The sequence below is a fragment of the Corylus avellana genome, chromosome ca3 (genome assembly GCF_901000735.1).
Source record: "Corylus avellana chromosome ca3, CavTom2PMs-1.0".
NCBI classification, from domain to species: Eukaryota; Viridiplantae; Streptophyta; class Magnoliopsida; order Fagales; family Betulaceae; genus Corylus; species Corylus avellana.
Window position 1 is genome coordinate 24,283,189 of NC_081543.1, and position 12,329 is coordinate 24,295,517.

The following is a 12,329-nucleotide window of genomic DNA, read 5'->3' on the forward strand; positions in this document are numbered from 1 at the left end:
TTTTGGATTATTTCATAGGGCAGAAGAGATATGGTGAAAAATAAACTATTGAGAAAATCTGAAATTGTACGAGGTAAGGTGACCAGCAAGAGCTAATCTCCCAAGTCCTAAAATGACATTTGAAACCGTGAGTAAATCAAATAATCATATAGACATTAACAGTAGTTGGGATATATGTTCCCCTCTCAGTTCTTCCATCTTTCGGATTGGTACTTGATACTGCCCCTACATTTCTCCCTACCTTTTTCGGTTACAATTTGAATGGGAAACAAAAAAGAAAAAAAAATATTAAAGCTTATGAGGAAAGAGATGATTTCTTTTGGGCCTACTTAGAAAGTATGATATTAGAGCTCAATTACAACATTGATAAGCAAGGTACATTATTTTACTTGGTCATTGTCTAAAGGCCCCCACGTGCAAAGCACGTGAGGCCCAATTTGTAATAGTTTAAAAGACCAAAAGCTGTAGGAAAAGAAGCCCACACAGAGAAAGCAGGAGCCTCTAGCCCATAGCATACTTCTGGGTCCAGCTTCTAGCCGTTGTCTCGTACTTGCTCCGATCAGTCTTGTACATATGGGCAATTTCCGGCACCAGAGGGTCATCGGGATTTGGGTCCGTTAAAAGTGAACAGATAGAAAGCAACACCTGAACATTTTAAAAAAAAAAAAAAAAGAACAGAAAAATTTAACACAAGATTATCCAAGGACCTCCATATGAAAGAAAAGAAATTTACCCACCAAAGTAGACCAGAAGGGAATTTTACCTAATGGATGCAACAGCTCAAAAATGAAAAATTTACAAGATAATCATATTAAAAAAAAAAAAAAAAAAAGGAGGAAAATGCTACACAACATTTTCAAGCGTCTCAACTCCTAGCATCCTCTTTTTTTTTTGCCTTTTGTTTTTGCTTTTTTTTTTATTCTTAAAAAAAAAAAGAAAAAAAAAAGAAGGTGAATGTGAATGTGCCACATAGACAAGAATACTAAGAGATTGACGCGTAAAAATGCTGAGTATCATTTCTCACAAAAAAAGAAAAATAGTATCAATAACAAGGACAGAAATGGGATCGTTGAAGAAAGTTTCCTTTTTGTCTTACATTTGATTCATTAGAACTTAATTAAATCATAAAACATACTGGTAATAAGGTAATTTCAGTTTAAAAGGGAAACAGGGTTTGACTAGAACAACAACAATCTTTATATGTTCAGACACTAAAGGAATGTACCATTCTGTTTTCTATGGCATTCAAGGAATACTCCATCTTCAGAAAGAATGTCGATCATCACCAAATTGATGGAAAGGGATCATTTTCAAAATACTAGAATTAATCTTTTGATGTCTCGTTATCACCTCTCAATGATGGCTAATATTTTTTATTATGGTCCCACGCGAAAATGATAGATTCATATTCCATATATATATGGAACAGAAGACAATGGGGAAAGCCATATGATATATCCATAGAACATTCAATCTGATAGGGTAAGGACTGTATAGGCTGTAAAAGAATGACCTTGGATATGGTAAGGGCAGGGCTCCACTGCTCCTTCAAAATATCAAGACAAATGCTCCCATTGCTATTGATATTGGGGTGGAAGACCTTCGTCCTGAATGCAACCTGCATAAACCAATCCAACGAAGAGAAAAATGTAAACTATACAACAAATTTTCAAATAGTCTCTCATCCAATATACAAGCGTACAGTAACTTCTCAAAAAGATGAAACAGAATGAAATAGCCAAAGTGCCATTTCACAATTGCTAAGCTAAAATATAAATCAACCAAATAAGTAGTAAGCCAAAAAAGTATGGCAATGTATAAAAGAACTTTGAGTTTGTGGTCTTATTCAAATGGGTGAAGGGGCATGCCAATTTTTTAAGATGTACATCTTTTCATAGAAAGGAAACCAAATCCTCAACAATGTTTTATTTGGTATGTTTTATGATAGTTCAAATATTATTAAATGATCCAATTCGCTCTTTCTTATTAACGTAAATTTTAGGGACAATCAATGATTTAATATGATATGAAAGCAATGATCTTGAATTCAATCTTGACTCTATAATTTACTTCCATTTTCAGCCAAATATTTCATATATTGAGCCTCACTTTTTGAAAGGAAATTTGAGTTCACACATGAGAGGGTGTATTAGAATAATTTTTCAGTTTGAATGATGAAGTATAATTTACCTCCATTTTCAGTCAAAAATTAAATGATTAAATTCATCATTTTTCAGTTTAAGCATTTTGAATAGCTGGTAATTTAACAATGATGAAGTAAAAGTTGATGCTATCTACTGGACCTTGAATCACAATCATCCTAATATTCCCTTTTTTTTTTTTTCATCAAAAACTGAGAAAGGAGGAAAAGAATTAAAGGTTTGTCCAATAAAATGAAAATTTCAATTTCCATACAGTAATAACAATTAGTAGAGAAGTTGCATGCATCATGAACTACAATTTGCAAAATCGATAATGTACAACACATTTATTTCTTCATTTTTTACATCACTAGGGAAATGTGGATTCTTGTGTTTCAATTGTTTGGGTTTATATACAATGAGCCGAGAATGCTACTAGAATTATTGGATTGTTGGAAGGGACACTTTAGTCAACATTGTAAGGTTTATATGCATCCACCAGTCCAAGTGAACATTGCTTGGGACAGTCCCAAGATATTTTTACTGAGAACTTAACCCCAATTGATAAAAAGGCGTATATTGTGTTTTTCATAAGCAACACTACCATATCATATATCAAAGCTGCTAATACAAGAAAACAGTAATTCTTTACTCATCTAGCAAACATGAAACTAAAGGAGTAGTATTATAACGAATTTGACAATTTTAAATTCTGCATCTAAATAATGTTTCCTTTGACTTCATCAGATTAGATCAACTTTACATGAAGAAAGAAACTTGAAAAACACAAATAACCCTTTTGGCCAATATCTAGTCCTCAGCCCAGCAAAAAGGAAACATTTTTGGGTATCACATCCACACAGACTTGTCAAGCTAGGCCATGCATGCTTACAAAGACTCAATAACCAACCTGTCACATTTGCTTCAATACTTTAAGTACATAAAGGGTTTGAATGTTAATACTAATGGATATATCATGATCCCAATATAAAATGAGCCATACATGTATGACTGTCAATAAAAGAAAGAAAAAGTAGTTTGAACCTTCTTAACAAAAGCAGCAAAAACTTAATAGAAGCAACAAAGCACAGGATTGCTACGGACCTTGGGTGGTTTAAATGGGTAGTCCGGAGGAAAATGAATAGTGACTAGAAAAACTCCACCCGCATAAGGACTGTCAGGAGGACCCAAAATTGTTGCTTGCCAATGGAACATATCTTCAGCAACTGGGCCTAAGGATTTATAGATCAACACAAGCAAAGACAATAAAAGTCAATAAAATGTTGCACTAGTTAACTTGAATAAATGTATCAGATATTTTATATAATCTAAAGAAAAAGCCTTAACAGGGAGGAAAAAGTAAGACTGGAAGATACCAAGACATTGACAATGTAACAGAAAACACAAAACTAAGTCATTGCAAGAAGCCATATTTCTGCAGCAACAAAAGTGATGACTGACCACTTAGGAAATATACTAATGCCGCTACATTATATATGCATTGGGATTAGCGGTTGTTTTTCAATTTTTGCGTATAGAGGGCAAAAGAGATGAAACCAGAGCTCAATGGACACCACATAATTTTAAAACCATTCTTAGTTCTACAATGTTAGAATTCTCAGCATGAATGGCAATATCTAGGATGATCTGTGTCATTGTATTTGCATTTATGGCAGTGGTAAAGGTTTCAAACTAAAAGTACATTACACAAAGAGTTTTAATGATGGAAGATATGCATGGTTTGTCAATTGAGTCAATCCAAATTAGCATCAAACAAAGTTGCATTCTACTTCTTATTATATGTGTCATTTATGTATCAGAATATCCACACTAGATATCTTCCAATCTCCACCAGTTTTAAAGTCCTTTTTTTTTCGTTAATAAGTAAAGCAAATTCATTAAAAGCATAAAAGGCGCAACTCAAATACACAGAATGTATATAAGAGAAGAACACCTAACAAGCTCAGTAACGATGAAAGAGAGCAAAAAATCTACAAAGCTAAAGCTATTGAGAAGGACGTTAACAAAGATACACTCAAAGTCCTATACTAACTCCAAAAGTAACAAATAAGGCCGCATCTTTTTTCAACGTAAAATATTTTGACAAAATGTTTCAACTGAAATCATTTATAAAAAATAGTACTGACTTTTTGGTGTTTGGTTGTCACCTTGAAAATGGAAAACATTATTTGGCTCACAATAAAAATATGAAATTATTTATATTCAAATTTTCGGTAGTGGTGGATCCAATTAGGGTTAGTTTCAACGGAGAGGGGGTGGTGTCTAGGGTGTGATGGTTTGTGGGTGTTCACCAAGAAGAAGGGTTTGAAGAGAGGAGTTGTGGGTGGAAAATGTTTTACGCCTTAAAAATGCAAAACATTTTATGGAAAACAAAGAGGTGTTTTATGGTTGACCAAAATTGTTTTTGGTAGACAAAGTTTTCCAACCATAGTCAAACACCAAAAACTACTAAAAAGTTTTACATTGAAACAAATAGAAGCCAAATGTGGTTGAATCAAAAGAAACAACTTTATGCCTTCTTTATAGATACCTAGAAATCTCACTTTCCATAACATCGTAGATTGATTAAGTTCTTCAAAGGATAACCTATTCAACGCTAATGATTGCACTAATATGAAGAAGTTAATAGATACCTAGAAATCTCACTTTCCATAACATCGTAGATTGATTAAGTTCTTCAAAGGATAACCTATTCAACGCTAATGATTGCACTAATATGAAGAAGTTATACAAATAAGGCGAAAGATGCTACAAGGAGGGTGAAGGTAGTCAAGAAAGCCGTGATGGCTAGGAATCAGAAAATTCAATGAAGCATAAGGACAGAAAATGATTCATATAGTTAAATGCAAAGTACTGGGATGAGGCCTTTTAGACTTGAATGTTAGTTAGGGAGAGCAGTATCCATGGGGCACCATTCTTCCTACTTTTTCCCTAGGAAATTCCAATTTCCTGAATCAAAAGCCAATATTTTACTTCCAAACACAATATGAAAAGACATACAACTAAATGAATACTCTCCATTTCACTTGAAATGGAAAGGATCCGTTTCCATTTAATGTTGTCCAAATGATGGAGGAAGTGAGACGCACATTACTGTTAGGGTAATTCTAAAAGGCCAACTTATGTCCTACTAAGAATGATTTGGCTATTAAAATTACCCTTTGATCAAAATCTAATAATGATCAATCACAAGTCCAATGGTGATTTTAATAGCCACATCATTCTTAGTAGGACAAAAGTGAGCCTTCTAAGAATGATGTGGGTCACATACAATCTCATGATCAATATGATAACATATCCCTCTATCCAATTCTAGTCCGTATTACAAATCATGCAGTTTATACAGCCAAAAACCATTAAAAAGAATACAATTTAAGAGATGTAGGTACACGTAAAGGAACATAACTGTATCGCAAGAAATGAACAACAATCTAACACACAAAAATGTCAAACTAAGATAAAAGAATAGAGCAAAAACGTAAAATTTCAACATCCACCAACAAAATTCACACAAAGTTCTTTATCCACACAAACATCCAAACAGATCGGACCGCAAACCCTGGCAAATTCAGACACGCATCTCATTCCACAGTAAAATAAAAAAAATTAAAAAATTAAAAAAAACGTCGGCATCACTCAATCACGAAAAAGGCTCACAAATCAAGCAGAGGAAAAACCTAAGAAATCAACGAAATCACAAAAAAAGAAATTTTATTTTTTAAAAATAAAAAATAAAAAAGGAATATGCGGATCGGACTTGAACAAGGTCGTACCAGCACTGCAAGACGTAGGAGGATCCTTCTGGAGATCCTTGAGCTCCTTCAAGATCCGCTTCGACGCCATCACCTACAAAATTTTCAAACATAAATCCTCTCAATCTTTCTCTCTTCTCTCTCACTCACACACACACGCATACATACATAAAATTACACAGAAAGGGAGAGAGACTACGGCATACCAGAGATCCTCCTGGCAAATGATCACTTTTCGAGCTTCTGAGAATGGGAGACAGGTTAGAGAGGTTAGGAAAATGGCGTTTTATGTTTATATATAAATACACTGATCAGAAGGCGAAGCTTAGCTTTGTTTAGGGTGTAGGTCCCGCTTTCTCTTTTGAAATTTTATTTTATTTTTGGTAATTGGATGATTATGGAATAATTTACCGGATTAAGCATTTCACTTTTTAACTTTACCTCCGTGCTTGTAATCTCTACAGAATTAGAATCTTTTGTGGTTAGTAATTAAACAAAAAAAGTCTTCTTCTTTTTATTGTAATTCTACCGTGATGGACTTTTTCAAATTTGAACCTTTTTTTTCTTCTTATAGATTTTTTTTTTTTTTTTACTAATACAATTTAGAGAAACGCTAACCCTCATTCTCCTAACCATTTCTTAACCATCTTTTAATTCAAATTTATCATTAAATCTGTAAGTTTACATGTGAGTCCTGCATTTTCATATATTGAAAAAAAAAAAAAACATTTTCAAGGATAGATCAATCAGTTAGAGACCATGTCTTATGAAATAGAGGTTATTAGATCAAATCTTTTTTCCTCATTTTCTCTCCCTTGTATGAACATGTTAAAAAAAAAAAAAAAAAACTTTATTTTATAATTGTTCTGTAATTTGTTAACACTTGTCAATATGTGATTGAAAAATGTTAGAAAAAAAAAAAGGGTAAAGTCCACATACCCCCCTCAAACTACCACTCAATTGACAATGTCCCCCCTAAACTTTCAATTGTGACAATGTCCCCCTCAAAGTACCAAAACATTGTCAATGTCCCCCCCAAGACTAGCCATAGGACAAAAATGCCCCTATAGATTTCTCAATAAGACAAAAATACCCCTATAAAGTCAAAAAAAAAATTGATTTTTTAAAAAACAAAAAATTTTAATTGAAAGATAATATTTAAAAAAAAAAAACAATTTTTTTTAAACAAAATTTTTTATTTTTTTTTTAAACGGAAATTTTTATTCTTAAAAAAAAAAACTAATTTTTTTATTTAGTTTTAAAAAACAAAAAATTTCATTTTATTAAACGAAAATTTTATTTTTTTTAAACGTAAATTTTTATTTAAATAAAATTATAAAACAAAATTTTTTTTAAAAAAAAAAAAAATAATTGGCCATCGTTTGGATTTTTTTTTTCTTTTCTTTTTGTTAGTTTTAGGTTTTTTCTAGAAGTTTTAGTTTTTTTTTTTCTTTTTTTTTTTAATTTTACTAAGGGTAATTTTGTCATTGGGGGGAACATTGACAATTTTTGGTAGTTTGGGGGGGACATTGTCACAATTGAAAGTTTGAGGGGGACATTGTCAATTGAGTGGTAGTTTGAGGGGGTTAAGTGGACTTTCCCCAAAAAAAAAAAAAAAAAAAAAAAAATCAGTAGCTAAGGTGGCTCTAGTTACAAGCTATTGTAAAAGAGTTGTAGTTGCGTAACATTTTCACATCTTTCTGAAGATATTTTAAAAAAAAAAAAAAAAAAAAAAAAAGAACGTTAAATAACAGAAAAATGGATAAGATTAAAGAAGATTACACCCTTGAATTATGTATCCGGTCCACATTATTAAGGCATGGTCATTTTTGACGTGCTTGACTGATTATTATGGTCAACGGCCACTTGTTTTTGATGATTCTATTACTTCAAGCACATTGATCCATGTAGCTTGGAGTTCAACTTTCCCTCCTCTCTATACTCACCAAAAAAAAAAAAAAAAAAAATTCCCAGATGATAATGTCTAATGAGGTCTCAAACGCGTATCATGCATGATATGTTGACTGCAGTACAAGGTAGACTTGTTCAAAACTTCGAAGTCGGCTTCAAAAGGGCTTTGATGGTGTTCTCTAATGGGGTTTTAAGAACTTAAAAAAGTGATTGGGACACATTTGTGAGTGTCCAAAATGTTGATAAGTATTAATTGGTGGTTAAGTGGTTTTATTTATTTATTTTTTTAAGAGATTGGTCACGTACTAGAGCGTATGATCGACTCTTCATAATGAAGAATCACTCACATAAACATAAATAGTAATAATATCCTGATGAGACTGAATATGCTTTAAACTAGTCTTAATTATCTTCTCTAATGGGATCTTTTGAAACTTACAAAAAGTGATTGGGACGCATTTGCGAATGTCCAAATGTTGGTAGGTAACAAATGCGCTATGGTGGTGACAAAATTTGCACATCCCATAAGTTATTTGCATATTAAATGCAATCTACCATCACTTCTCCAATGTGTCTTTCATATTTCAGAGTAATACTATAAGAAGGACTAAAGTCCTTCAAAATATGGTGTGACTTTTAAATTTATAATTGAATTTGAAATAATCATTATTAAATTTTGATCTATTGGTAATTTTAAAAGGTACATCACATTTGAAAAAACTCAAAGAGGACTCTAGTCCTCCTTATAACACTATTCTTCCTCAAGATTAGGGTTTGCTCGATACATTTAAGGGTCTAAGACTATAAGTTTAAGTGAAGCGTTTTTTTTTTAATTTAAATATTAATTAAATAATTTTTAATTTTTATTTAAAATTCATTATTCTCGCTTTTTGTGATGCAAAATTATTTATTAAGTTTTTCTAACATCTCCTTTCAAGCTAATCAATTTAATCATTCTTTGTGACATTATTGATCTTAGGTAGGATTTTATCAATTTTGAAAAACTTCTTTTTGCGTAAGTATATGTAACAAGTATTGTCAATAAAGTCTTCAAATGATAGCTCAATTGGCTGAGGATCACATCTCATAAAATAAAGGTCATTCGAATCCCCCTTTCCCTTTGTGCGGACATGTAAAAAAAAATATTGTCAATCAAATAAGCGATATATATGCATTAAGAAAATACATATAATTTAGAGAAATGGGGCACTTTCTTCTATTTGTAAATAAAAATAAATAAAAACACATATCTCATGCAATGACGATCCAATTAGCTGTTGGGACTTGGGATCATAATTTATTGTTAACTAACTATATCTCTAGTACACAACCGTGAGGATTTTATTTAAGGGATTGGGATCCCTGACAATAGTATAAAATTGCCCAAGGATTTTTTTTTCAAATCCTGACCATTCATTCTCATCCAACAGCCAGAAATTCGCCGCGTGTCCCATCCAATATAAGATAATAAAATATTATTATTTTTTAAAAAATAAATATTAAAAAATAAAAATAATTATTAAAAAAGAACCACCCCAGCTCAGCCTTGGGGTTGGCCGGAGCCACCCCTTAGTGCCCCAAGGGGTGGCCTATCCACCGCCCGGGGCTCAGGGGGTGGCTCCGACCACCCCCAACTGGCCCTTGGGGGTGGCCGAAGCCACCCTAAAGGCTGAGCTGGGGTAGCCGAACCACCACATACTTTTTAATAATTATTTTTATTTTTTAATATTTGATTTTATATTTATTTTTTAAAAAATAATAATATTTTATTATTTTATATTGGATGGGACACGTGGCGAATTTCTGGCTATTGGATGAGAATGAATGGTCAGGATTTGAAAAAAAAAATCTTGGGCAATTTTATCACTACTGCCGGGGATCCCAATCCTTATTTAAGAAGTACTTTAGGGTTTCATCTCTAGTAGAGAACGTCGTCGGAGGGGGAGAACCCCTGCTTTCTCCCTCCCCGCTCTTCCCCCTTATCCTCTTCTCCCTCCGCCCTAGAGCTACCCTATTTACTTGATGTCCCTTGCTCATTGGGCGTTCTCTTCCTCTCCCTCCCTTTCTGCCCCTTTTCTGATTTTAAGGTTTTTTTTAGAGGCCGATCTTTCGCCCTTCTCCATCCACTGCGCTTGTTGCTGGGTCGGGTTTGGCTCTGGTTCATATCCTACCCGATCAATCGCCTGTCGCCTTGTTCACCTCGATGTGTGCTCCACCACCTTGCTACCCGGATCCGCCAGTGTCCATCACACCTTTTGCACTAGACCCGTCTCTCTGGATGTGGTTTGATTTCGATTCTCTCCAACTAGTTTTTATTTTTTATTATTTATTTATTTTTATTTCATTTTTGGCTTTTTTATTTACTTTCCTTTATATCTGCCTTTTGCCGTGTATTTTGGTGTGTTGTTTTTGTTGCCTTGTTTGTCACACTTTGTGGGTGATGCTCTTGGGGGATTCACTCAAACTCCCTCCCAGTTTGTTTTGTGTGCAACGCAGATCTCCTCCGCGCCTGCTCTGCCGCCCACTGTCCACTGTCGGGTCTTTCCTTGTGTCTCCTCGCAATGAGTTCCAACGCCACCTTCCGCGTCCGTTTCTGCCAACACGCAATCAGTTCCTTGCGGGTGTCGTTTCCTGCTTAGTGTGATTCTCCGGTTTTCTCCCTGTTCTGTTGGTGTCTATTTGTTGTTTGTCTAATTTTTTCTATTCTGTTTGTATTTCTGTTTTAGTCCCTTTATTTCCCTGTACGCTTTTATTTCCTGTGTTTTTGCTTGTAATAAGGCTCTTTCCCCTCTCGATTTGCATGTGTGATGCCCTCTAGGTTATTTGCTTTGGTCCAGACCTTTAGGTTGTGAATGTGAACGTTATCCTAGTTTTTGGGTTGAGGAAGAAGAGTTTCGGTTGGAGGTTTGTCTACCCTCAGTTCCGACGAATAAGCACTACCTATGCATTAGTTTGAGTCTGTTTGGCACATATCTGTTTTTTAATATGTAGCTTAGTCCTGGGTTAGTGGATTGATTTTGGGTCTGGAATGTAATATGTCATCTGTGACGCTTGTAACCCCGTAGCTTTGGCTATGGTTACTTGTAAGAGCTTTATGCTCATGATGATTTCTATAAATGAGACTGATATGGATTCCCTTTAAAAATAATAATAATAATAATATATTATTTGATTTCTTTGTTTAATTCTATCAATTTTTTAAAGACTTATTTCAAGAATGGAATGTTTGAGATTTAAGTTTGTAAGAGAATCAAACGATATTAATGCGTTCTTTAATTACTTATTTATCATAATTTGTGGCCTTAATTAAAGGATATTAACTGTAATTAGGGCCTTAAACATTTTTTTATAAAAGAAATTTTTATTAATATTTATTAATTAGGGGCCTTAAGGCGGCCACCTAATCCGCGTAAGGTTTCAGTCAGCCTTGCCGAAGCATAATGATACATATATGCATTGGCCTTACGCCCTCACATGGCAGTGCCTCGCATTGCCGCCTGAAAAAAAAAAAAATAAATAAATAAAGTCTACATACTCCCTTCAAACTACCACCCAATTGATAATGTCCCTCTTAAACTTTCAATTATAACAATGTCTCCTCCAAACTATCAAAACATTGTCAATGTGCCCTAAGGCTTGTAAAAAGATAAAAATGCCCATATATATTTCTCAATAAGACAAAAATATCCCTATAAAATATATATTAAAACGAAAAAATTTAATTTAAAAAGAAGGATTTTTTTTTTTAAAAAAAAAAATTAATTTTGAATGAAATATTTTATTTATTTTTTTAAAATGAAAATATTTTTAAATTTTTTAAACAGTTTTTTTTTTTTTTTTAACTAGAAATTTTATTTTAAAAAAACATCTTTTTTTTAATTTTTTAATTTTGTTCTAGAAAATTGTTTTTTTTTTTTGGTAACATCACTTTACCCCCTGAAATGACATGCCTTTTGCAAACACCCCTCTAATGTTTAAAATCTGTCACTTTAGTCACTTCAGTGTATCAATCTTTTGATTTTTTTTCAATTACTCCATTTCCGTTAGAGATTGAAGTTAAATCAAACGGTAGAAGAGGTAAAAAGAACTTTATACCTTTGAAATTTTTAAAAGTTCTAAATTTACTCTTATTTAAAAATATAAAATTATTATTATTATTAAAATTCTAAATTTACCTTTATACCCAAGGTCACCAAGGTGACCCATGGTGGGTCACTTTGTGACCCCCGGAGGGTCACCAAGGTGGGTCACTAGGTGACCCTTCATTGGGGTCACCAAGTAACCCAACGGTGGGTCAATTTTGCGACTCCCGGAGCCATAGGTCACCAAAGTGACCCACTGGAGTGACCACCAGAGGTCATTTTTTTTTTAATATATAATAATAATATGACTCGTGGGTCACAAGGTAGGTGGGTTAGATCCATCAGTGAACTCACGGGTCAATAATTTTTTTTTTTATTATTAAAAATTATTTTTTAATAAAAAATAAGACATTTTAGGAATT

At 33.2% G+C, this 12,329-nt stretch overlaps 1 protein-coding gene across 1 annotated transcript; it reads right to left on the reverse strand.

Annotated features, from left to right (window-relative positions):
• Nucleotides 1–326: 326 nt before the first annotated feature.
• On the reverse strand, nt 327–6,196 carry LOC132174810 (ubiquitin-conjugating enzyme E2-17 kDa-like). The gene is made up of 5 exons (XM_059586495.1): nt 6,121–6,196; nt 5,936–6,008; nt 3,246–3,373; nt 1,514–1,618; nt 327–645 (listed from the first exon to the last, which is right to left on the reverse strand). Exons 2-5 carry the CDS (start codon nt 6,003–6,005, stop codon nt 502–504), a joined length of 447 nt encoding a protein of 148 aa, XP_059442478.1. The 5' UTR covers nt 6,006–6,008; nt 6,121–6,196; the 3' UTR covers nt 327–501.
• Nucleotides 6,197–12,329: the final 6,133 nt, after the last annotated feature.

What these genes read in the sequence shown, in the direction of transcription:
- LOC132174810 (XM_059586495.1), bottom strand. Translation starts at nt 6,005, where the DNA reads ATGGCGTCGAAGCGGATCTTGAAGGAGCTCAAGGATCTCCAGAAGGAT. An exon ending in ACCCATTTAAACCACCCAAG is followed by an intron (nt 1,619 to 3,245) that starts GTCCGTAGCAAT and finishes TGGTTTATGCAG; the next exon opens with GTTGCATTCAGGACGAAGGT. An exon ending in CTGCCCTTACCATATCCAAG is followed by an intron (nt 646 to 1,513) that starts GTCATTCTTTTA and finishes TAAAATGTTCAG; the next exon opens with GTGTTGCTTTCTATCTGTTC.